Source organism: Syngnathus floridae, unplaced genomic scaffold (genome assembly GCF_059516105.1).
Source record: "Syngnathus floridae isolate MCC-2025c unplaced genomic scaffold, RoL_Sflo_1.0 HiC_scaffold_32, whole genome shotgun sequence".
In the NCBI taxonomy this organism is placed as follows: Eukaryota; Metazoa; Chordata; class Actinopteri; order Syngnathiformes; family Syngnathidae; genus Syngnathus; species Syngnathus floridae.
Window position 1 is genome coordinate 458,405 of NW_028284061.1, and position 25,538 is coordinate 483,942.

Here is a 25,538-nt window from a genome sequence, read left to right on the forward strand (position 1 = left end):
CTGATTACCTTGAACATAATAACAAGCTAAGTGTTTAATATGTCCTATGAAGTCAAAATTGGGCACCATCATGTGGTGAAATTTGGAATTGCATCACATCCAATTTTGCCTGGGAACAAACAGATTACATAAATCTTAGTTTTGAATAAGCCACTCCTTCTCAAACAAGTAAACTCTGCCCATTTTGCGCAGTAGATGTTCTGTTAATATCTAGTATTTATACAAAGTCATAATTTAAATTGCTTTCAACCTTCATTCATCGGTTCAACCAACATTACTCGCTCTTATTACCAACTTGTATTGATTTAACTAAGCGTTTAATACTTCCTATCAGGTCTCAAATCGAGATTTGGCAAAATACAATTTCAGCAAATCCAATTTTGCCAGGGAACAAAAATAGATTAAATAAACTAAATAAGTCCTCTTCCCATTAAATAAATCAGAAAAGTCTGTCTTGTAACCAGTCCTCTTCAAACAAGTAAAGTCTGCCCATTTTGTGCCGTAGATTTTGTGTCTATGCCTAGTATTTAAACAAAATCATAATTTAAACGACTTCTTTCCTTCATTCACTTTGGAAATTTGGAATTGCAGCAAATCGAATTTTGCCAGGGAACAAAAATAGATCAATTAAACTAAATAAGTCTTCTTCCCATTAAATAAATTAAAAAAGTCTGTCTTGTAACCAGTCCTTTTCAAACAAGTAAAGTCTGCCCATTTTGTGCCGTCGATTTTGTGTTAATGCCTAGTATTTATACAAAATCATAATTTAAAGGACTTCATTCCTTCATTCACTTTGGAAATTTGGAATTGCAGCACATCAAATTTTGCCTGGGAAGAAAAGTAGATTAAATAAATTTAATAAGTCTTACTACTTCCCATTAAATAAATTAAATACGTCTTACTTGTTCCCACTCCTTTTCAAAACAGTAGTTTAAAACGAGGGCCCTTCACTCAATCTTTAACCTCAACCCCGCACGTTGTGTTGTATCTGTGAATGTTGGTTGTGGCCAAATGATAGTTTTCTTTCATTCGTTTAGGTTCCAAGAAAACTTGATGTAACTCTACTTTTAACTGCCGTTTCAGATAAGCGGGTATTACGTCGCAGTCAAATGCCGCGGATATGACGTAATTGCCCGAACCTCCGCCAAAATTCAAATCTGTTGGCGCGATGGCCGTGAGCCACTGAGCAGCGACGATTATCAACAGAAATATCTTTATTTTCTGCTTGCAACTGGACCGTCTAGAGCGTACACGGTAAGTAACACTCATTGTGTTTAAGGAGATTTACGTTTGTAATAGCAGAAGTGTAGCCGCGTTGCGTTGTACGTGTGAAAATTGGTCGAGGCGAAATGTTAATGTTTAATTTCATTCCTTTAGGTTCCACGGTGTTTGTTGGCTGCAAGTTTTCCACTGCAAGAAGAGGCTCGTATCATTGACCAGGAGCGAGCTACAATGGTGAGTAGCCATAACATTTATGTTAAACACTTCCTATTTCATGTCTAACAGTACTTGATTTAACAAATAACCATAAATAAATACAGTGTGGGCACTGAAGTTAACATATGTGATTATACTGCCTAATCTGTCACGGAGTAGATTGTTGCAAAGTAATATAAGATCCAAAGTTGTAATTCAGAATAGTTTTCAAAAGAAGGCCATTAGAATTATATACAAGTCTGATTACCCTGAACAAGCTATTAATTAAATCACAAATTCTTCAATTCAAAGATTTGGTAGATTATCAGACAAATAATGTCTAACAGTAATTGATTTAACACATCACGATAAGTAGATTGAGTGTGGGCACTCTCAAGTTAACATATGTGATTATACTGCCTAATCTGTTACAGAGTATGTTGTTGCCAAGTAATGTAGAATAGATCCAAAGTAGTAATCCAGAATAGTTTTGAAGAGGCCATTAGAATGATAAACAAATCTGATTACCTTGAACATAATAACAAGCTAAGTGTTTAATATGTCCTATGAAGTCAAAATTGGGCACCATCATGTGGTGAAATTTGGAATTGCATCACATCCAATTTTGCCTGGGAACAAACAGATTACATAAATCTTAGTTTTGAATAAGCCACTCCTTCTCAAACAAGTAAACTCTGCCCATTTTGCGCAGTAGATGTTCTGTTAATATCTAGTATTTATACAAAGTCATAATTTAAATTGCTTTCAACCTTCATTCATCGGTTCAACCAACATTACTCGCTCTTATTACCAACTTGTATTGATTTAACTAAGCGTTTAATACTTCCTATCAGGTCTCAAATCGAGATTTGGCAAAATACAATTTCAGCAAATCCAATTTTGCCAGGGAACAAAAATAGATTAAATAAACTAAATAAGTCCTCTTCCCATTAAATAAATCAGAAAAGTCTGTCTTGTAACCAGTCCTCTTCAAACAAGTAAAGTCTGCCCATTTTGTGCCGTAGATTTTGTGTCTATGCCTAGTATTTAAACAAAATCATAATTTAAACGACTTCTTTCCTTCATTCACTTTGGAAATTTGGAATTGCAGCAAATCGAATTTTGGCAGGGAACAAAAATAGATCAATTAAACTAAATAAGTCTTCTTCCCATTAAATAAATTAAAAAAGTCTGTCTTGTAACCAGTCCTTTTCAAACAAGTAAAGTCTGCCCATTTTGTGCCGTCGATTTTGTGTTAATGCCTAGTATTTATACAAAATCATAATTTAAAGGACTTCATTCCTTCATTCACTTTGGAAATTTGGAATTGCAGCACATCAAATTTTGCCTGGGAAGAAAAGTAGATTAAATAAATTTAATAAGTCTTACTACTTCCCATTAAATAAATTAAATACGTCTTACTTGTTCCCACTCCTTTTCAAAACAGTAGTTTAAAACGAGGGCCCTTCACTCAATCTTTAACCCCAACCCCGCACGTTGTGTTGTATCTGTGAATGTTGGTTGTGGCCAAATGATAGTTTTCTTTCATTCGTTTAGGTTCCAAGAAAACTTGATGTAACTCTACTTTTAACTGCTGTTTCAGATAAGCGGGTATTACGTCGCAGTCATGTGCCGTGGATATGACGTAATTGCCCGAACCTCCGCCAAAATTCAAATCTGTTGGCGCGATGGCCGTGAGCCACTGAGCAGCGACGATTATCAACAGAAATATCTTTATTTTCTGCTTGCAACTGGACCGTCTAGAGCGTACACGGTAAGTAACACTCATTGTGTTTAAGGAGATTTACGTTTGTAATAGCAGAAGTGTAGCCGCGTTGCGTTGTACGTGTGAAAATTGGTCGAGGCGAAATGTTAATGTTTAATTTCATTCCTTTAGGTTCCACGGTGTTTGTTGGCTGCAAGTTTTCCACTGCAAGAAGAGGCTCGTATCATTGACCAGGAGCGAGCTACAATGGTGAGTAGCCATAACATTTATGTTAAACACTTCCTATTTCATGTCTAACAGTACTTGATTTAACAAATAACCATAAATAAATACAGTGTGGGCACTGAAGTTAACATATGTGATTATACTGCCTAATCTGTCACGGAGTAGATTGTTGCAAAGTAATATAAGATCCAAAGTTGTAATTCAGAATAGTTTTCAAAAGAAGGCCATTAGAATTATATACAAGTCTGATTACCCTGAACAAGCTATTAATTAAATCACAAATTCTTCAATTCAAAGATTTGGTAGATTATCAGACAAATAATGTCTAACAGTAATTGATTTAACACATCACGATAAGTAGATTGAGTGTGGGCACTCTCAAGTTAACATATGTGATTATACTGCCTAATCTGTTACAGAGTATGTTGTTGCCAAGTAATGTAGAATAGATCCAAAGTAGTAATCCAGAATAGTTTTGAAGAGGCCATTAGAATGATAAACAAATCTGATTACCTTGAACATAATAACAAGCTAAGTGTTTAATATGTCCTATGAAGTCAAAATTGGGCACCATCATGTGGTGAAATTTGGAATTGCATCACATCCAATTTTGCCTGGGAACAAACAGATTACATAAATCTTAGTTTTGAATAAGCCACTCCTTCTCAAACAAGTAAACTCTGCCCATTTTGCGCAGTAGATGTTCTGTTAATATCTAGTATTTATACAAAGTCATAATTTAAATTGCTTTCAACCTTCATTCATCGGTTCAACCAACATTACTCGCTCTTATTACCAACTTGTATTGATTTAACTAAGCGTTTAATACTTCCTATCAGGTCTCAAATCGAGATTTGGCAAAATACAATTTCAGCAAATCCAATTTTGCCAGGGAACAAAAATAGATTAAATAAACTAAATAAGTCCTCTTCCCATTAAATAAATCAGAAAAGTCTGTCTTGTAACCAGTCCTCTTCAAACAAGTAAAGTCTGCCCATTTTGTGCCGTAGATTTTGTGTCTATGCCTAGTATTTAAACAAAATCATAATTTAAACGACTTCTTTCCTTCATTCACTTTGGAAATTTGGAATTGCAGCAAATCGAATTTTGGCAGGGAACAAAAATAGATCAATTAAACTAAATAAGTCTTCTTCCCATTAAATAAATTAAAAAAGTCTGTCTTGTAACCAGTCCTTTTCAAACAAGTAAAGTCTGCCCATTTTGTGCCGTCGATTTTGTGTTAATGCCTAGTATTTATACAAAATCATAATTTAAAGGACTTCATTCCTTCATTCACTTTGGAAATTTGGAATTGCAGCACATCAAATTTTGCCTGGGAAGAAAAGTAGATTAAATAAATTTAATAAGTCTTACTACTTCCCATTAAATAAATTAAATACGTCTTACTTGTTCCCACTCCTTTTCAAAACAGTAGTTTAAAACGAGGGCCCTTCACTCAATCTTTAACCCCAACCCCGCACGTTGTGTTGTATCTGTGAATGTTGGTTGTGGCCAAATGATAGTTTTCTTTCATTCGTTTAGGTTCCAAGAAAACTTGATGTAACTCTACTTTTAACTGCCGTTTCAGATAAGCGGGTATTACGTCGCAGTCATGTGCCGTGGATATGACGTAATTGCCCGAACCTCCGCCAAAATTCAAATCTGTTGGCGCGATGGCCGTGAGCCACTGAGCAGCGACGATTATCAACAGAAATATCTTTATTTTCTGCTTGCAACTGGACCGTCTAGAGCGTACACGGTAAGTAACACTCATTGTGTTTAAGGAGATTTACGTTTGTAATAGCAGAAGTGTAGCCGCGTTGCGTTGTACGTGTGAAAATTGGTCGAGGCGAAATGTTAATGTTTAATTTCATTCCTTTAGGTTCCACGGTGTTTGTTGGCTGCAAGTTTTCCACTGCAAGAAGAGGCTCGTATCATTGACCAGGAGCGAGCTACAATGGTGAGTAGCCATAACATTTATGTTAAACACTTCCTATTTCATGTCTAACAGTACTTGATTTAACAAATAACCATAAATAAATACAGTGTGGGCACTGAAGTTAACATATGTGATTATACTGCCTAATCTGTCACGGAGTAGATTGTTGCAAAGTAATATAAGATCCAAAGTTGTAATTCAGAATAGTTTTCAAAAGAAGGCCATTAGAATTATATACAAGTCTGATTACCCTTAACATAACAACAAGCTATTAATTAAATCACAAATTCTTCAATTCAAAGATTTGGTAGATTATCAGACAAATAATGTCTAACAGTAATTGATTTAACACATCACGATAAGTAGATTGAGTGTGGGCACTCTCAAGTTAACAGATATGATTATACTGCCTAATCTGTTACAGAGTATGTTGTTGCCAAGTAATGTAGAATAGATCCAAAGTAGTAATCCAGAATAGTTTTGAAGAGGCCATTAGAATAATAAACAAATCTGATTACCTTGAACATAATAACAAGCTAAGTGTTTAATATGTCCTATGAAGTCAAAATTGGGCACCATCATGTGGTGAAATTTGGAATTGCATCACATCCAATTTTGCCTGGGAACAAACAGATTAAATAAATCTTAGTTTTGAATAAGCCACTCCTTCTCAAACAAGTAAACTCTGCCCATTTCGCGCAGTAGATGTTCTGTTAATATCTAGTATTTATACAAAGTCATAATTTAAATTGCTTTCAACCTTCATTCATCGGTTCAACCAACATTACTCGCTCTTATTACCAACTTGTATTGATTTAACTAAGCGTTTAATACTTCCTATCAGGTCTCAAGGCAAGATTTGGCAAAATACAATTTCAGCAAATCCAATTTTGCCAGGGAACAAAAATAGATTAAATAAACTAAATAAGTCTTCTTCCCATTAAATAAATCAGAAAAGTCTGTCTTGTAACCAGTCCTCTTCAAACAAGTAAAGTCTGCCCATTTTGTGCCGTAGATTTTGTGTCTATGCCTAGTATTTAAACAAAATCATAATTTAAACGACTTCTTTCCTTCATTCACTTTGGAAATTTGGAATTGCAGCAAATCGAATTTTGCCAGGGAACAAAAATAGATCAATTAAACTAAATAAGTCTTCTTCCCATTAAATAAATTAAAAAAGTCTGTCTTGTAACCAGTCCTTTTCAAACAAGTAAAGTCTGCCCATTTTGTGCCGTCGATTTTGTGTTAATGCCTAGTATTTATACAAAATCATAATTTAAAGGACTTCATTCCTTCATTCACTTTGGAAATTTGGAATTGCAGCACATCAAATTTTGCCTGGGAAGAAAAGTAGATTAAATAAATTTAATAAGTCTTACTACTTCCCATTAAATAAATTAAATACGTCTTACTTGTTCCCACTCCTTTACAAAAAAGTAGTTTAAAACGAGGTCCCTTCACTCAACCTTTAACCCTATTTATTCACCTTCTAGGCTAAGTGTTAAAGGCTAAGTGTTAAAGGCTAAGTGTTAAAGGCTAAGTGTTAGAGGCTAAGTGCCAGAGGCTAGGCGCCAGAGGCGAGTTTTTGTGGGCTGAAGTTTTAGTGGGGTTAGTGTGAATACAATCCAAAAGAATACAACAGAATACAATACAATAGAATATAATACATAGATTAAATTCAATAGCTCTTACTACTTCCCATTAAATAAATTAAATACGTCTTACTTGTTCCCAATCCTTTTCAAAAAAGTAGTTTAAAACGAGGGCCCTTCACTCAACCTTTAACCTCAACCCCGCACGTCACATTGTGTTGTATCTGTGAATGTTGGTTGTGGCCAAATGATAGTTTTCTTTCATTCGTTTAGGTTCCACGGTGTTTGTTGGCTATGTTTTCCACTGTCAGAAGGATGAAAATACAAAGTACAACGCTTGGACGTGGGCGAAGACGTCACCGGTGAGTCCTTCCTTCCTATTTATTTACCTTCTAGATGCTAGAGGCTAAGTGTTAGAGGCTAAGTGTTAGAGGCTAAGTGTTAAACATAATACGAACAACACAACGATACTGCACTGAACAACACGATACCGCACTGAGAAACACGATACCGCACTGAACAACACGATACCGCACTGAACAACACCATGCCGCACTGAACACCATGCCACACTGAACAACACCATCCCGCACTGAACAACACCATGCCGCACTAAACAACACCATGCCGCACTGAACAACACCATGCCTCACTGAACGACACCATGCCGCACTGAAAGACACCATGCCGCACTGAACGACACCATGCCGCACTGAAAGACACCATCCCGCACTGAACACCATGCCGCACTGAACAACACCATCCTGCACTGAACAACACCATCCCGCACTGAACAACACCATGCCGCACTGAACAACATTTTGCCGCACTGAACATTATGCCGCACTGAACAACACCATGCCGCACTGAACAACACCATGCCGCACTGAACAACATTATGCCGCACTGAACAACACCATGCCGCACTGAACAACACCATGCCGCACTGAACAACACCATGCCGCACTGAACAACATTATGCCGCACTGAACAACACCATGCCGCACTGAACAACACCATCCTGCACTGAACAACACCATTCCGCATTGAACATCTTGCCGCACTGAACAACACCATCCCGCACTGAACAACACCATCCCGCACTGAACAACACCATGCCGCACTGAACAACATTATGCCGCACTGAACAACATTATGCCGCACTGAACAACACCATGCCGCACTGAACAACACCATGCCGCACTGAACAACACCATGCCGCACTGAACAACATTATAACGCACTGAACAACACCATCCCGCACTGAACAACACCATGCCGCACTAAACAACATTATGCCGCACTGAACAACATTATGCCGAAATGAACAACACCATGCCGCACTGAACAACACCATGCCGCACTGAACAACACCATCCTGCACTGAACAACACCATCCCGCACTGAACAACACCATGCCGCACTGAACAACACCATGCCGCACTGAACAACACCATGCCGCAATGAACAACACCATCCCGCACTGAACAACATTATGCCGCACTGAACAACATTATGCCGCACTGAACAACACCATGCCGCACTGAACAACACCATGCCGCACTGAACAACACCATCCTGCACTGAACAACACCATCCCGCACTGAACAACACCATGCCGCACTGAACAACATTATGGCGCACTGAACAACATTATGCCGCACTGAACAACACCATGCCGCACTGAACAACACCATGCCGCACTGAACAACACCATGCCGCAATGAACAACACCATCCCGCACTGAACAACACCATGCCGCACTGAGCAACACTATGCCGCACTGAACAACACCATCCTGCACTGAACAACACCATGCCGCACTGAACAACACCATTCCGCACTGAACAACACCATGCCGCACTGAACAACATTACGCTGCACTGAACAACACCATGCCGCACTGAACAACACCATGCCGCACTGAACAACACCATGCCGCATTGAACAACACCATGCCGCATTGAACAACACCATGCCGCACTGAACAACACCATCCTGCACTGAACAACACCATGCCGCATTGAACAACACCATGCCGCACTGAACAACACCATCCTGCACTGAACAACACCATCCCGCACTGAACAACACCATCCCGCATTGAACAACACCATCCTGCACTGAACAACACCATGCCGCACTGAACAACACCATGCCGCACTGAACAACACCATTCCGCACTGAACAACACCATGCCGCACTGAACAACACCATCCTGCACTGAACAACACCATCCCGCACTGAACAACACCATGCCGCATTGAACAACACCATCCTGCACTGAACAACACCATCCTGCACTGAACAACACCATGCCGCACTGAACAACACCATGCCGCACTGAACAACACCATGCCGCACTGAACAACACCATGCCGCACTGAACAACATTATGCCGCACTGAACAACATTATGTCGCACTGAACAACACCATGCCGCACTGAACAACACCATGCCGCACTGAACAACATTATGCCGCACTGAAAAACACCATGCCGCACTGAACAACACCATCCCGCACTGAACAACACCATGCCACATTGAACAACACCATGCCGCACTGAACAACACCATGCTGCACTGAACAACATTATGCTGCACTGAACAACACGATCCTGCATTGAACAACACCATGCCGCACTGAACAACACCATCCTGCACTGAACAACACCATCCTGCACTGAACAACACCACCCCGCACTGAACAACACGATCCCGCATTGAACACCATCCCGCACTGAACAACACCATGCCGCACTGAACAACACCATTCCGCACTGAACAACACCATGCCGCACTGAACAACACCATGCCGCACTGAACAACACCATGCCGCACTGAACAACACCATGCCGCACTGAACAACATTATGCCGCACTGAACAACACCATGCCGCACTGAACAACACCATCCCGCACTGAACAACACCATGCCGCATTGAACAACACCATGCCGCACTGAACAACACCATCCTGCACTGAACAACACCATCCCGCACTAAACAACACCATGCCGCACTGAACAACATTATGGCGCACTGGACAACATTATGCCGCACTGAACAACACCATGCCGCACTGAACAACACCATGCCGCACTGAACAACACCATGCCACACTGAACAACACCATGCCGCACTGAACAACATTATGCCGCACTGAACAACACCATGCCGCACTGAACAACACCATGCCGCACTGAACAACACGATCCCGCATTGAACAACACCATCCTGCACTGAACAACACCATGCCGCACTGAACAACACCATGCCGCACTGAACAACACCATTCCGCACTGAACAACACCATGCCGCACTGAACGACACCATCCTGCACTGAACAACACCATCCCGCACTGAACAACACCATGCCGCATTAAACAACACCATGCCGCACTGAACAACACCATCCTGCACTGAACAACACCATGCCGCACTGAACAACACCATGCCGCACTGAACAACACCATGCCGCACTGAACAACATTATGCCGCACTGAACAACATTATGCCGCACTAAACAACATTATGTCGCACTGAACAACACCATGCCGCACTGAACAACACCATGCTGCACTGAACAACATTATGCCGCACTGAACAACACGCTCCCGCATTGAACAACACCATCCCGCAGTGGACAACACCATGCCGCATTGAACAACACCATGCCGCACTGAACAACACCATGCTGCACTGAACAACATTATGCTGCACTGAACAACACGATCCTGCATTGAACAACACCATGCCGCACTGAACAACACCATCCTGCACTGAACAACACCATGCCGCACTGAACAACACCATGCCGCACTGAACAACATTATGCCGCACTGAAAAACACCATGCCGCACTGAACAACACCATCCCGCACTGAACAACACCATGCCGCATTGAACAACACCATGCCGCACTGAACAACACCATGCCGCACTGAACAACACGATCCCGCATTGAACAACACCATCCTGCACTGAACAACACCATGCCGCACTGAACAACACCATGCCGCACTGAACAACACCATTCCGCACTGAACAACACCATGCCGCACTGAACGACACCATCCTGCACTGAACAACACCATCCCGCACTGAACAACACCATGCCGCATTAAACAACACCATGCCGCACTGAACAACACCATCCTGCACTGAACAACACCATGCCGCACTGAACAACACCATGCCGCACTGAACAACACCATGCCGCACTGAACAACATTATGCCGCACTGAACAACATTATGCCGCACTAAACAACATTATGTCGCACTGAACAACACCATGCCGCACTGAACAACACCATGCTGCACTGAACAACATTATGCCGCACTGAACAACACGCTCCCGCATTGAACAACACCATCCCGCAGTGGACAACACCATGCCGCATTGAACAACACCATGCCGCACTGAACAACACCATGCTGCACTGAACAACATTATGCTGCACTGAACAACACGATCCTGCATTGAACAACACCATGCCGCACTGAACAACACCATCCTGCACTGAACAACACCATGCCGCACTGAACAACACCATGCCGCACTGAACAACATTATGCCGCACTGAAAAACACCATGCCGCACTGAACAACACCATCCCGCACTGAACAACACCATGCCGCATTGAACAACACCATGCCGCACTGAACAACACCATGCTGCACTGAACAACATTATGCTGCACTGAACAACACGATCCTGCATTGAACAACACCATGCCGCACTGAACAACACCATCCTGCACTGAACAACACCATCCTGCACTGAACAACACCACCCCGCACTGAACAACACGATCCCGCATTGAACAACACCATCCCGCACTGAACAACACCATGCCACACTGAACAACACCATTCCGCACTGAACAACACCATGCCGCACTGAACAACACCATGCCGCACTGAACAACACCATGCCGCACTGAACAACACCATGCCGCACTGAACAACATTATGCCGCACTGAACAACACCATGCCGCACTGAACAACACCATCCCGCACTGAACAACACCATGCCGCATTGAACAACACCATGCCGCACTGAACAACACCATCCTGCACTGAACAACACCATCCCGCACTAAACAACACCATGCCGCACTGAACAACATTATGGCGCACTGGACAACATTATGCCGCACTGAACAACACCATGCCGCACTGAACAACACCATGCCGCACTGAACAACACCATGCCGCACTGAACAACACCATGCCGCACTGAACAACATTATGCCGCACTGAACAACACCATGCCGCACTGAACAACACCATGCCGCACTGAACAACACGATCCCGCATTGAACAACACCATCCTGCACTGAACAACACCATGCCGCACTGAACAACACCATGCCGCACTGAACAACACCATTCCGCACTGAACAACACCATGCCGCACTGAACAACACCATCCTGCGCTGAACAACACCATCCCGCACTGAACAACACCATGCCGCATTGAACAACACCATGCCGCACTGAACAACACCATCCTGCACTGAACAACACCATGCCGCACTGAACAACACCATGCCGCACTGAACAACACCATGCCGCACTGAACAACATTATGCCGCACTGAACAACATTACGCCGCACTAAACAACATTATGTCGCACTGAACAACACCATGCCGCACTGAACAACACCATGCTGCACTGAACAACATTATGCCGCACTGAACAACACGATCCCGCATTGAACAACACCATCCCGCAGTGAACAACACCATGCCGCATTGAACAAAGCCATGCCGCACTGAACAACACCATGCTGCACTGAACAACATTATGCTGCACTGAACAACACGATCCTGCATTGAACAACACCATGCCGCACTGAACAACACCATCCTGCACTGAACAACACCTTTCCACACTGAACAACACCATGCCGCACTGAACAACATTATGCCGCACTGAACAACACCATGCCGCACTGAACAACACCATGCCGCACTGAACAACACCATGCCGCACTGAACAACACCATGCCGCAATGAACAACACCATCCCGCACTGAACAACACCATGCCGCATTGAACACCATGCCGCACTGAACAACACCATCCCGCACTGAACAACACCACCCCGCACTGAACAACACGATCCCGCATTGAACAACACCATCCCGGACTGAACAACACCATGCCGCACTGAACAACACCATTCCGCACTGAACAACACCATGCCGCACTGAACAACACCATGCCGCACTGAACAACACCATGCCGCACTGAACAACACCATGCCGCACTGAACAACATTATGCCGCACTGAACAACACCATGCCGCACTGAACAACACCATCCCGCACTGAACAACACCATGCCGCATTGAACAACACCATGCCGCACTGAACAACACCATCCTGCACTGAACAACACCATCCCGCACTGAACAACACCATGCCGCACTGAACAACATTATGGCGCACTGAACAACATTATGCCGCACTGAACAACACCATGCCGCACTGAACAACACCATGCCGCACTGAACAACACCATGCCGCACTGAACAACATTATGCCGCACTGAACAACATTATGCCGCACTGAACAACACCATGCCGCACTGAACAACACCATGCCGCACTGAACAACACCATGCCGCACTGAACAACACGACGTCGCACTGAACAACACGACGCCGCACAGAACAACACGACGCCGCACAGAATAACACAATACCGCACAGAACAACACAATACCGCACAAACAGTTTTAGATAATATTACGTCGCAGTCATGTGACGCGGACATGACGTCAATAGGCGGAACTCACGGCAAAATTATAATCCGTGGGCGTGGCTTGCAACAGGAAGTAGGAAAGCGGCAGTTCTGGCAAACAAGACACAGCTGTTAGTAACACGATGACTAACAAGGCAAATATTTTTGTTTTCAGCTTGCAACTTGACCGTCTAGAGCGTACAAGGTAATTACAACTGTTTTTTTTTAGCCCTGAAAAGCAAGGGAGTGTGGCGTTTGGGAGGAATGTCGAACTCGGCGTCTGCTTCCAGCCACAGACGCCAAATTTCGACGATTATTTCGACTGGTCAACGGTTGTAAATTATTGCGTTGACTAAAAACTTTATTTAACTCTACTCTTAACTTTGCCGTTTCAGATATGCGGGTATTACACCGCGGAAATGACGTCAATAGGCTGAACTCTCGCCAAAATTCAAATCTGTGGGCGCAATGGCTATGAGCGAGACACCGGATACAAACACGACGATTATCAACAGAAATATCTTTATTTTCCGCTTGCAAGTGGACCGTCTAGAGCGTACACGGTAAGTACAACTCATTGTGTTTAAAAAGATTTACGTTTGTGTAGTTTGCGTTGCGTTGTATCTGTGAATGTTGGTTGAGGCTAAATGTTAATGTTTAATTTCATTCCTTTAGGTTCCACGGTGTTTGTTGGCTGTATGTTTTCCACTGCAAGAAGAGGCTCGTATCATTGACCAGCAGGAGCTACAATGGTGAGTACCCCTTTCGTCTTCCATTTATGTTAAACACTTCCTATTTCATGTCTAACAGTACTCGATTTAACAAATAACCATAAATAAATACAGTGTGGGCAGTCACGTTAACATATGTGATTATCCTGCCTAATATGTTTATCACAAATATGTCACTAATCACTAATATGTTTATTTGTTTATCACAACACCTTTGGACCTTCAGCAATCGATTATTTACCTTCATCTACATAGAGACAGAACGATGGTGTCTTAAACATCTCATTCATTTCACCAAATAACTTCACGCAGGTGGATAACGGCCGTCTCGGTCACGCTATGTTGCGTGATGCAGTTTTGAAGAACCAAATGCATTTATTCAATGAATAAGTCAAGCTAGTTCTATGTTTATGATGTTGTAAGTTACGGTACCGATTGAAGTTGAGTTCGAAGCCAGTGGAAAACAGCGCTGCGTTTGTGCTCTCCAGGTACAAATGTTGTGATCTCTGACTGACGACCGGGCGAGACTCGAGTAAGAGATGTCCAAACGAGCTCCGGCAGGGCGGGCCAAGGCGGAGCGAACGGACGCCCTTCAGGCCGCCAATGACGAGCTGAGAACCAAACTGATGGACGTCCAGTTAGAACTTCAGCAGGAGAAGAACAAGGTGAAAACCTCAACAGACAGACACTGCCTGCCTCCCTGCCTGCCTCCCTGCCTGCCTCCCTGCCTGCCTCCCTCCCTCCCAGTTTTCCCGATGTAGATTAGACATGCGTGTGCCATGACTGTGTCAGCCTACATCAACAAATGCACCGAGGACGTCAGCACCACTAAGAATATCATCACCCGGGGCAAGCAACGACCCTGGATGACTGAGGAGGTACGTCAAACGCTACGAGCGCGGAACTCTGCCTTCAAGTCTGGCGACAAGGAGACACTGAGGACAGCGAGAGCCAACTTGAACCGTGCCATCAGGATAGCGAAGCGAGACCGCAGTCGAAAATTTCAGGATCGTTTCCACGACGTCAAAAACATCAGGAGTATGTGGCAAGGCATACGGGCGATTACAGACTACAACTCACCCTCCCCCCCCCCGGTGGGTGTAGTTGATGCTGACTTTCTAAATGGTCTAAATAACTTCTTTGGGAGGTTCGAGGCACTAAACGGCACTCCAGCAGTTAAAACTGTCCCCCATCAGGAAGAGGAGGTACTCTGCCTTGACTCCGCCGATGTGTTGAAGACCCTGAGGAGAGTCAACCCCTGTAAGGCCCCTGGCCCCGACAACATTCCTGGGCGTGTGTTCAGGGAATGTGCAAGTCATCTGGCTGGGGTCATCACAGACATTTTTAACACCTCGCTGGGCCAAGCCACAGTGCCGGCGTGCTTTAAGACTGCCTCCATCATTCCGGTGCCGAAGAAACCTCAAATCACCTCATTTAATGATTACCGGCCTGTTGCACTGACTCCGGTTATGATGAAGTGCTTCGAAAGGCTGCTTAAAGGTCACATCGTTTCCAGACTCCCCCTATTATTTGACCCGTTCCAGTTTGCCGACCGGCAAAACCGCTCCACTCAGGACGCCATCTCCTCCGTTCTTCACCTGAGCCTGGCTCACCTGGAGGAGAAGAACACCCATGTGCGGAGGCTGTTCCTGGACTTCAGCTCAGCGTTTAACACCATCATCCCACAGCATCTGGTAGGAAAATTGGAACACCTGGGCTTCAACACCCCCCTTCGCAACTGGCTGCTAGACTTCCTCACCAACAGACCTCAGTCAGTCCGGGTCGGACAGAACACCTCTGATGTCATCACCCTCAGCACAGGCTCCCTTCAGGGCTGCGTCCTGAGCCCCCTGCTGTGCACCCTGATGACACACGACTGCGTCCTCAGGTTCACCACCAATCACATCGTGAAGTCAGCAGACGACACAACGGTGGTGGGGCTCATCAGAGACAACAACGACCTGGACTACAGAGAGGAGGTGGAGCAGCTGGTGGGCTGGTGCAGAGAAAACAGCCTGATCCTGAATGAGGAGAAGATGAAGGAGATCATCGTCGACTTCAGGAAAAAACAGCCTCACCACGCTCCACTGATCATCAACAGCTCAGCTGTGGAGGTGGTCAGCACCACCAAATTCCTGGGGGTCCACATCACAGAAGACCTCACCTGGACTATGAACACTACGGCACTGGTCAAGAGGGCACAGAAGCGCTTGTACTTCCTGCGGAGGATGAGGAGAGCCCACCTGCCCCCACCCATCATGAGGACGTTCTACAGGAGCACCATAGAGAGCATTCTGACAAGCTGTCTCTCTGTGTGGTGTGGAGGCTGCACCGCCTCCGATTGGAAGAACGTGAGGAGAGTGGTGAGGACAGCAGAGAGGATCATAGGGGCTCCTCTTCCCTCCATTCAGGACATTTCATCTCAGCGCTGCATGTCCCGTGCCCGTAACATCATCAATGACCCATCACACCCCCACCATGGACTGTTCTCCCTGCTGCCCTCTGGGAAGAGGTTTGCAGCATCCGCTGCAGGTCCACCAGGTTCTGCAACAGCTTTTTCCCTGCTGTCATCAGACTGTTGAACACTAGAACTGTTGAGCTCTAAACTGAAGTCTGCATCACACATTCACAGAACTGTACTTTATGACACTACGGACCTCTATCTTGCACTATCTCGCACTACCAACTTTACTGAACTTGTATAAACCCTTTAAATAGAAGTTTAATACATGGTTTAGCATTCCTCTGCACACTCTTGAATACTGTTTTGCCTACTTGGACTGTTGCATAATTATCACTGCTGCACTTTATACTTATTTTTAATATATATATATATATATATATATAGTATATATGTATATATATATATTTTCATAGGATATGTTACTTCTATTCAACTGCAATATCACTACTTTGTTGTAAGACGTATGCAACGGAATTTCGTTTTGTATGCACCATGTGCAGACAAGATGACAATAAAGTTTGTCTAAGTCTAAGTCATGTCAGGTCAGCTGTCTGGAGAGAGAGAGAAGTCAGGACCTGCGGGCGGAGCACCACCGTGCCACCGCCGCCATGACGGAACTCAAAAGCAAACTCCATGAGGAGAAGCAGAAAGAGTTAGCCATTACCAGGGAGACATTACTGCGGCAGCATGAAATGGAGCTGATGAGAGTGATCAAAATCAAATATGGAGAGATCCAGCGACTGAATGCCTTGGTCCTCAGCCTGAGGGACGGCTCCATGGACAAGGTGATCCGCTCTATCCGTGTCTGACTATCCGCACGCCACGTCGGGCTTCGATGCGGCCGCTACCGTATTGTGTAGCTTGTCCCCAGTAAGCGTCGCGGCGCTCCGTTGCGGTCTCAACGGCCCGGTGTGGCGCAATGTCTGCTCAGGTGAGGAGGGGGGGCGCTTTGCTGGCGGAGGTGGAGGAGACGCGGCGGTGTCGGGAGACCGAGCGGTGTCGCCTCCACCAGGAGCGCGGAAGAAGCCCTGGCAGCGGCCCAGCAGGCCTGGCAGTCCCGAGCGGCCGAGCTCCGATCGGCTCATCACCAGCATCGGGAGGAGCTGAGCCGAACCAAGAGAGACTGCGAGAGGGAGATCCGCCGACTGGTAGGACTGATCAGATGCGCGGTGCGTGGCTATGTTCCCAATTTCGTTGTATACCTGCAGTGCAATGACACCTAAGGCATTCTATTCTATTCTATTTCACAAGAAGAAAATGTCCGGTTGCTCGCTTCGCTTTTGTCACAGCAAAGGTGTTCTAGTCGATTCCAGAAAAAAATTGGCCGGTTGCTCTCTTTGTTTTTGTCACAATTCTGGCAAATGAGTTTGCCCGCCTGCCTGAGCGCTCCCCGTTTGTACATCCAGACGGATGAGATCAAGCTGAAAGACAGAGCGGTTAGTGTTTTGGATGAAGCCCTGGGGCCGGCCACGTCCACCGCCTTCAGCTGCAGACTCAGGCTGCCGAGCAGCAGATCGCTGCCCTGAGGGATTCCCAAAGGGCGGGCCTAAACTACCCTGGAAGTGGGGTCAACGCCGCTACTAGCAATCCTCTTCATTGCGTAAGGCACCTCATCACACACTTGCAGTACGCATGACTTAGTTCGTTGCTGGAGGAAGGTAGCACAAAAACAGTTTTGAACTTTGAACGAGTGCTTGTGTGTGTGTGTTGCGGGGCGTTTTCAGTCTCAGGAGGATCGGGACACGCGACGGTTTCATCTGAAAATCGCTGAGCTCAGCGCAGTCATCAGGAAACTGGAGGATCGAAACGCCCTGCTTTCTGAAGAGCGCAATGAACTGGTAATTTATTGACGGCACGCTTGAAGGTTTGCGCTACGTTTGATGCGCGCCATCCAGCGAGGCACCCATTGCGCTTGCTTATTAGTTGAGCGGCGCGGCGAGTCGGTTGCCTGGTAGATGTCTTTTATTGGGAGCCAAAGCCACGATTCCGTTCAAACCGATGCAAAAGGAATGGATACGTTCTGGCCCGCGTGTTGTGCGTCTTTCACATCCCGCACTTCATGCTTGCAGCTAAAGCGACTGAGAGAAACAGAAAGCCAGTTTCTGCCACTCCTGTACAAAAACAAACGCCTGAGCAGGAAGAATGAAGAACTCTCGCTGGTGCTGTGTCGCCTTGAAAACAAAGTGCGCTTTGTCACCCAGGAGAACGAGGAGATGGCAAGCTTGGTAAGTCGACGCGGACAACGGCGGCGTGCCAACAGAGTCCACTGCATTTGTGTTCCACAGAGAAGGCCTAGTTCGCTCAATGACCTGGACCGCGGTTGCGGCCAGCAGGACGGTGAAATGGAGTTCCTTCAAGTTGTGGAGCAGCGGCACATCATCGACGACTTGTCCAAGGTCTTCAGGCAGGCGACTCGGTGCACGTACGGCAGCGCCGCGCTCGCTCGCTGTCGCCAGGAAACCTTTTCCGTCCAAAGCTTGGCCGGCGGCCGCCATCCAAAAAATTGGCCCCTTAAATTCCGACCTTTCAAGCAGGAGCATTGTGCGCACGCGTTTGAACACGCTTTAGACTTGTTTTGCCGTTTTCAGCAGCTCAAAGCTCCCGTTTTGTCAGCGCCTTTGCCACTCGCTGTGCGCTGAAAACGACGGACTTGCCCGGCTGCTCAGCCCGTCAACCATGAGCCGCGAGCGCGACGTCATTGTCCGTAGGCAGCTAGTGGCAAAATGCACCCTGTTAGAGTTGCGCTCGCTCCAACTTATTTTGCAAGAACCACACGGGAGACAAGTAAGTTCTTTTGGACACCTGCAGGTGGAGAGTCCATCCGTTGTACGAATGAAGTCTGACTCTCGGCTCCTGCACGAGCATTTTAATTAAGAGAAACAGGGTGGGTGTAAGAGTGGATTGAATAGAGGAAGCCCTTGACCTCTAGTCAAAACATAGCAAGGGGTGTTTTACGACTTTGTGTAGGAAGGGATAAGCGATAGGGATAAATAAGGGATAAATAATATTATTTATTACAGGTCGCAGTCAAAGTCAAAGCAACACAATGATACGATAAAGATAATCTGGAAAACCCTGACACACCCTGTAGTTGTCACTTTTGGAAAAGACGAGCGTCCCTCCAATCATCGCCGGTGACGTGTTTTTCAGGCTCTGGAGACAGGAGCTCATGTCAGAAATGTCATTGTGAGTCGCGTTTGTTTCTGCGCCGGAGCCGTTCGTTCCCTTTGCATCCAAAGAATCTCAAAGGCGGATTATTTGTGTCGACAGGAGAGAGATTTGCTGCTACGATACCGACGTCGAGAATCTCTGAGGAGGAACAAAGCGTGAGGTCCTGCAAGGTGAGTCTGTTTGTTTGCGGCTGCTTGGTGTTGCGCAAGATGAAATGGCCTTTTTCTCGCTATCGTTCCTCTCGTCGATTCATCGTGAGGTGTCGCTTCAGTTTGTTCAGAGAGATGTTTGCTTCCGCGCCCGCAGGTCATCGAAACATTTTACGGCTACGACGAAGACGTGTTGGTGGACTCGGACGGATCGTCCTTGTCTTTTCACACCGACAGAACCCCCGACACGGAACCCGAAGAGGTAGCCCGCCATTTCTGCCAGCGTATTGGCACCAAACATTCCTCTTCAGCCTGGAATCGGACTCGTCTTTGCGTCGCGGGTGCTTTGTCGCCGGTCTGACTGATTCTGGTACTAGTGCTGTGTTGCATTGGTGTGTGCATGAAGAGGCGGAGCTTCGCTACCGCCAGCTGACGCAAGAATATCAAGCGCTGCAACGAGCCTACGCTCTGCTAGCCCAGACCAGCGAAAGGGGACTACGACGCCGAGAAGGAGATCAAGGTGGCGCCCCTTCCCGCAACCCCCGGCCGGGTCGCAGCCTCCCCGTTCTCACCCAGCCTCGGGTGTTCTCTGGTCTGAAAGGAGGAGGAGGAGCCTCCCTCCTCCTCCTTTCAGACCAGAGAAAAGCTGATGGTAGAAATGGGTCACTATCAAAGCAGAGTAGCAGATCTGGAGTCAGCGCTGAAGCAACAAGGACAGGTAAGCTCATCAATGAGCACACCTTTTTCTCAGACAAAATAGCTACATTCTTCAGTCACTCATCCGTCTGGCATTACTGGACCAACCCCCCCCCCCCCCCCTCCCGAACGTGGCTGGGAAAATGCGGAGAAAAGCAAATGTCATTTTCCAGTCAACCAAAGAATTTGTGGATGAAAATGACACAACATTCCAAAGCTGTCCACGCGTTTGTCTCTTCTAGAATGTCAAGTGGGTGGAGGAGAAGCAGCTGCTGCGTCAGAGCAATCAGCAGTTGGCCGAAAAGGTGACGGAAAGAAAGGCGCTGGGCGGAGTCGCTTGGCGTCACACCTGTCGGGAAGCCCCGCAGATGAGGTCTGACTGTCTTTTCAGGTCAGGCGGATGGAGGCGGAAGAAGCGCGTCTGAAAGAGCACATCCAGGATATCCGAGACCAAAACGAACTGCTTGAGTTCCGCATCCTGGAGCTGGAGGTGGGAAGACTCGCACAAGCGTGTTGAGGCCAGAGATGTGACGGACGGACGGACGGATGCATGCCTCTGCCTTTCAGGAGAGGGAGTGGCGCTCCCCCGTCTTGAAGTTTCTGCAAGTCCGTTTCCCAGACGGCCTCAGCCCTTTGCAGATCTACTGCGAGGCCGAGGGCGTGAGCGTACGTAACGCGTCCCTCGCAACCCTAACCTTAACCCGAGGTCCCAGAACACCTTACATTGCTCCTTGCGCCTTTCCCCCGGACATCGTCATCAGTGATCTGATGAAGAAGCTGGACATCCTGGGCTATAACGCCGTAAGTGTATGTCGAACTCCTTATGTTCGCACTCCACGAGACTCGGCGGCTCAAATGTGACTTTTGGAAGGCTTTGCGCTGAAAGAAGCTTGTTGACGCTGTGCCTTTGGGCTCTTGCAGAATCTCACCAACGAGGAGCAGGTGGTCGTGATTCACGCCAGGACCCTTCTCACCCTAGCCGAGAAGGTAACGCGCACGTCCACGCACGCTCTCGCATTCTGCTTATGTGACAGCAGCCTTTCCTCAGTGGTTAGAATACATCAAAGTGACCAAGTCAGCACTTCAACAGAAGATGTTGGACATTGAAAGTGAGAAGGTAGACAGACACGCGACATCAGCCAAGGGGAACTCCGGCAATGTGCCCCAACAATTCTGACCTTGAGCTGTGCTAGGATATGTTCTGCAAGCAGAAGGGCTACCTGGATGAAGAGTTGGACTTCAGGAAGTGTTCCATGGACCAGGCTCATAAGGTAAGCCGCCCTCAAATCTCCCGCCGGACCACTGATGGACAAGGATTGCGGCCCAGAGGATCCTGGAGCTGGAGGCCATGTTGTACGAGGCGCTACCGCAGCGGGACTGCCCCGCCACGGACGGCGAAAAAGCCAGCCACGCTGGCGTGAATGACGTGCTGACGGCGGATCAGAGAGAAGAGCTTAGGAGCGCCGTGGACCAATGGAAGCGAGCCCTGATGTGCGAGTTGAGGGAGCGCGACGCTTGCATCCTCCAAGAGAGAATGGATCTGCTGCACAGCGCGCAACAGGTAAGGGCCCAAAGCCAGCCCGGCACTTACTTGCACGCTTACTGGCTTTTGAATGCCACTTTCCATTTGTCCGTCCTAGAGGAACAAAGAGCTGAAAGAATTCATCGAAGCTCAGAAGAGACAAATCAAACAATTGGAGGAGAAGTTTCTGTTTCTCTTTCTATTCTTCTCCTTGGCCTTCATTCTGTGGCCCTAACACCAGCTGGTGAGTGAGCTCCAGCGGCACCGCACTCGACACCTCCGATACACTGCCAGCCGGTCTCAGACGTTGGCAGACGCTCCGATGCCAACGTATACCCCCCGCCACGGTGACAGAGGCACCGCGTCACACCGGCGCTCATCCAATCAGAAGGCAGGAAAAGCAAATTCACATGCAGGGCACTTTTGAACCAGAAGAGAGCGCCACAAAAAACGGTTGTTGCCCCAAACGCGCACTAAAAAGGGTCAGAATAACAAGAGTCCCACTGGCCAGCCGGGGCCACCCGTCCAGCTGTTTCTTCAGGGGGGAAAAAAATTGGAGTCACCGGTGAGTACATTTTGCATTTAGCTCTGCTTTTCTGCTTCTGTCTTCAAGTGTGTGGCATCCTGCGATCAAAGAGTCAGCCAACCCCAAAGCGGTTGACCTCAACGTCCCACCACCATGCCTACCAGAGCAGGTGACGTGATGCTTTGGACATCCTTCCGTCTCAGATGCCCAAAAGTACTCTTTGCCACATCTGCGGCAATACGGTGTCTTTTCAAAGGTGCAAATAAATCCAGCGTGGGCGGAACACGCACGTCTTCGGTTTTTCCCGCTTTGTTTGTGTGACAGCTGTTGTGAAAATTTTATACAAATAAAGTTGTATAGTACAGGTTTGGCCAAGCCGCAACTCCCGAACCGCATGCGGCTCTTTTATGTTCATATCAACATTTGTGTGTGTGTGTGTGTGTGGGGGGGGGGGGGGGGGGGTTGTGCGTGTTGGCTTCACTTGAGTTCAATTTGGTATTTTGGTCAAAAGCGCATGTGGTGAAATTCCACAAAGTAGGATGGGCAAACACATTTCTTTAAACTATGAGTGTCAATTGGGCTCTCGAAATGGCAGGGAAAAGATGCACAGCAAAACGAAAATACGTAGATGAACACAGGACGTTTTAATCAGAGTGGGAAAGTTTCTATTTTTTGTTGAACGTGATGGCAAACCATTCTGCCTGATATGTCAGACCTCAGCGCATTTCAAAGATTCAAATCTTCAGCGCCATGCACTTCAGCTCACTCCATGCTAACATTGATCAGGCGTCGAACCCGCATCATCATGCTTAAGAGGTGGCCATGCTAACCAGTGCGCCATTATGTCAACGCATAATAACTAAGTCTACTGGTCAAAAGAGCGGTTACTATATGACGTCGCTACGTCGTGGTCACGTGACGCAGACAAGACGTCAATGGACGTGGGCAGAGTTAACTTGTTTAAAAGGGAGTAGGCAGAAGAAATATTTAATTTATTTAAATCTATTTTGAGTGCACACCATTATGCCAATGCATAACAACTGTAAATCTACTAAACAAAACAGCGGTTGCTATATGACATCTGCCACGTCGTGGTCACGTGACATACGTGACGTCGATGGGCGTAACTTTCGCCGGAATTCAAATCCGCGGGGAGAGTTAACTTGTTTAAAAGAGAGTGGGCAGAAGAATTATTTAATTTATTTAAATCTATTTGGTGTGTGCGCCATTATGTCAATGCATAACAACTGTAAGTCTACTAAACAAAACAGCGGTTGCTATTTGACGTCTGCCACGTCGTGGTCACGTGACGCGGACGTGACGTCGACGCCTACTTTACATCCCACCGATCACAGGACTCCTCGGCTGCATAACCGTGCCCCCTTCCCAACCAATCGGATTTGCTATACGCGAAAACGACGCCAATGGAAAGAGCTTCCGCCCAAATTTAAATCCGTGGGCGTGGCTCGCAGCAGGAAGTAGGAAAATGGCGGCGATGTTGACAAAGACACAGCGGATGGTAACATACGACTAACAAGAGAAATATTTTTATTTTCTGCTTGCAACTGGACCGTCCAGAGCGTACACGGTAAGTACAACTCATCGTTTTTAAAAAGAAGTACTTTTGTTGCCCTGAAAAGCGAGTGAGCGTGGCGTTTGTGGGGGACGTCGAATTTCGACGATTCTTTCTGGTCAACGGTTGTAAATGATTGTGTTGATTAAAAAAGAAAACTTGATGTAACTCTACTTTTAACTGCCGTTTCAGATAGATTTGGAATTGCATCACATCCAATTTTGCCTAGAGCGTACACGGTAAGTAACACTCGTTGTGTTTAAGGAGATTTACGTTTGTAATAGCAGAAGTGTAGCCGCGTTGCGTTGTACGTGTGAATGTTGGTCCGGGCGAAATGTTAATGTTTAATTTCATTCCTTTAGGTTCCACGGTGTTTGTTGGCTGCAAGTTTTCCACTGCAAGAAGAGGCTCATATCATTGACCAGGAGCGAGCTACAATGGTGAGTAGCCATAACATTTATGTTAAACACTTCCTATTTCATGTCTAACAGTACTTGATTTAACAAATAACCATAAATAAATACAGTGTGGGCACTGAAGTTAACATATGTGATTATACTGCCTAATCTGTCACCGAGTAGATTGTTGCAAAGTAATATAAGATCCAAAGTTGTAATTCAGAATAGTTTTCAAAAGAAGGCCATTAGAATTATATACAAGTCTGATTACCCTGAACAAGCTATTAATTAAATCACAAATTCTTCAATTCAAAGATTTGGTAGATTATCAGACAAATAATGTCTAACAGTAATTGATTTAACACATCACGATAAGTAGATTGAGTGTGGGCACTCTCAAGTTAACATATGTGATTATACTGCCTAATCTGTTACAGAGTATGTTGTTGCCAAGTAATGTAGAATAGATCCAAAGTAGTAATCCAGAATAGTTTTGAAGAGGCCATTAGAATGATAAACAAATCTGATTACCTTGAACATAATAACAAGCTAAGTGTTTAATATGTCCTATGAAGTCAAAATTGGGCACCATCATGTGGTGAAATTTGGAATTGCATCACATCCAATTTTGCCTGGGAACAAACAGATTACATAAATCT

General features: G+C 45.9%; 2 protein-coding genes and 1 long non-coding RNA gene across 3 annotated transcripts; all 3 read left to right on the forward strand.

Moving 5' to 3' along the window:
* Nucleotides 1–14,048: 14,048 nt before the first annotated feature.
* On the forward strand, nt 14,049–18,415 carry LOC148378629 (janus kinase and microtubule-interacting protein 3-like). Its single transcript, XM_088367752.1, has 6 exons — nt 14,049–14,212; nt 14,325–14,401; nt 14,869–15,045; nt 17,387–17,629; nt 17,776–17,992; nt 18,251–18,415. Exons 3-6 carry the CDS (start codon nt 14,920–14,922, stop codon nt 18,256–18,258), a joined length of 594 nt encoding a protein of 197 aa, XP_088223878.1. The 5' UTR covers nt 14,049–14,212; nt 14,325–14,401; nt 14,869–14,919; the 3' UTR covers nt 18,259–18,415.
* Nucleotides 18,416–20,059: 1,644 nt separating this feature from the next.
* On the forward strand, nt 20,060–20,654 carry LOC148378630 (uncharacterized). Its single transcript, XR_015855743.1, has 3 exons — nt 20,060–20,185; nt 20,322–20,426; nt 20,571–20,654. It is a non-coding gene; the product is annotated as an uncharacterized LOC148378630 (long non-coding RNA).
* A 434-nt stretch (nt 20,655–21,088) lies between these two features.
* LOC148378631 (janus kinase and microtubule-interacting protein 3-like) lies at nt 21,089–23,301 on the forward strand. The gene is made up of 8 exons (XM_088367761.1): nt 21,089–21,165; nt 21,252–21,350; nt 21,428–21,661; nt 21,782–21,847; nt 21,909–21,977; nt 22,054–22,421; nt 22,501–22,626; nt 22,996–23,301. The coding sequence occupies exons 2-6, from the start codon at nt 21,261–21,263 to the stop codon at nt 22,279–22,281; spliced, it is 687 nt and encodes a 228-aa protein (XP_088223887.1). The 5' UTR covers nt 21,089–21,165; nt 21,252–21,260; the 3' UTR covers nt 22,282–22,421; nt 22,501–22,626; nt 22,996–23,301.
* The last annotated feature ends 2,237 nt before the right edge of the window (nt 23,302–25,538 follow it).

Coding starts and splice junctions, on each gene's coding strand:
- LOC148378629 (XM_088367752.1), top strand. CDS start 14,920: ATGTCCAAACGAGCTCCGGCAGGGCGGGCCAAGGCGGAGCGAACGGAC. Junction 15,046..17,386: donor TTCAGCAGGAGAAGAACAAG/GTGAAAACCTCA, acceptor AAGTCATGTCAG/GTCAGCTGTCTGGAGAGAGA. Junction 17,630..17,775: donor GGGACGGCTCCATGGACAAG/GTGATCCGCTCT, acceptor ATGTCTGCTCAG/GTGAGGAGGGGGGGCGCTTT.
- LOC148378631 (XM_088367761.1), top strand. CDS start 21,261: ATGGAGGCGGAAGAAGCGCGTCTGAAAGAGCACATCCAGGATATCCGA. Junction 21,351..21,427: donor TCCGCATCCTGGAGCTGGAG/GTGGGAAGACTC, acceptor TCTGCCTTTCAG/GAGAGGGAGTGGCGCTCCCC. Junction 21,978..22,053: donor TGGACATTGAAAGTGAGAAG/GTAGACAGACAC, acceptor GAGCTGTGCTAG/GATATGTTCTGCAAGCAGAA.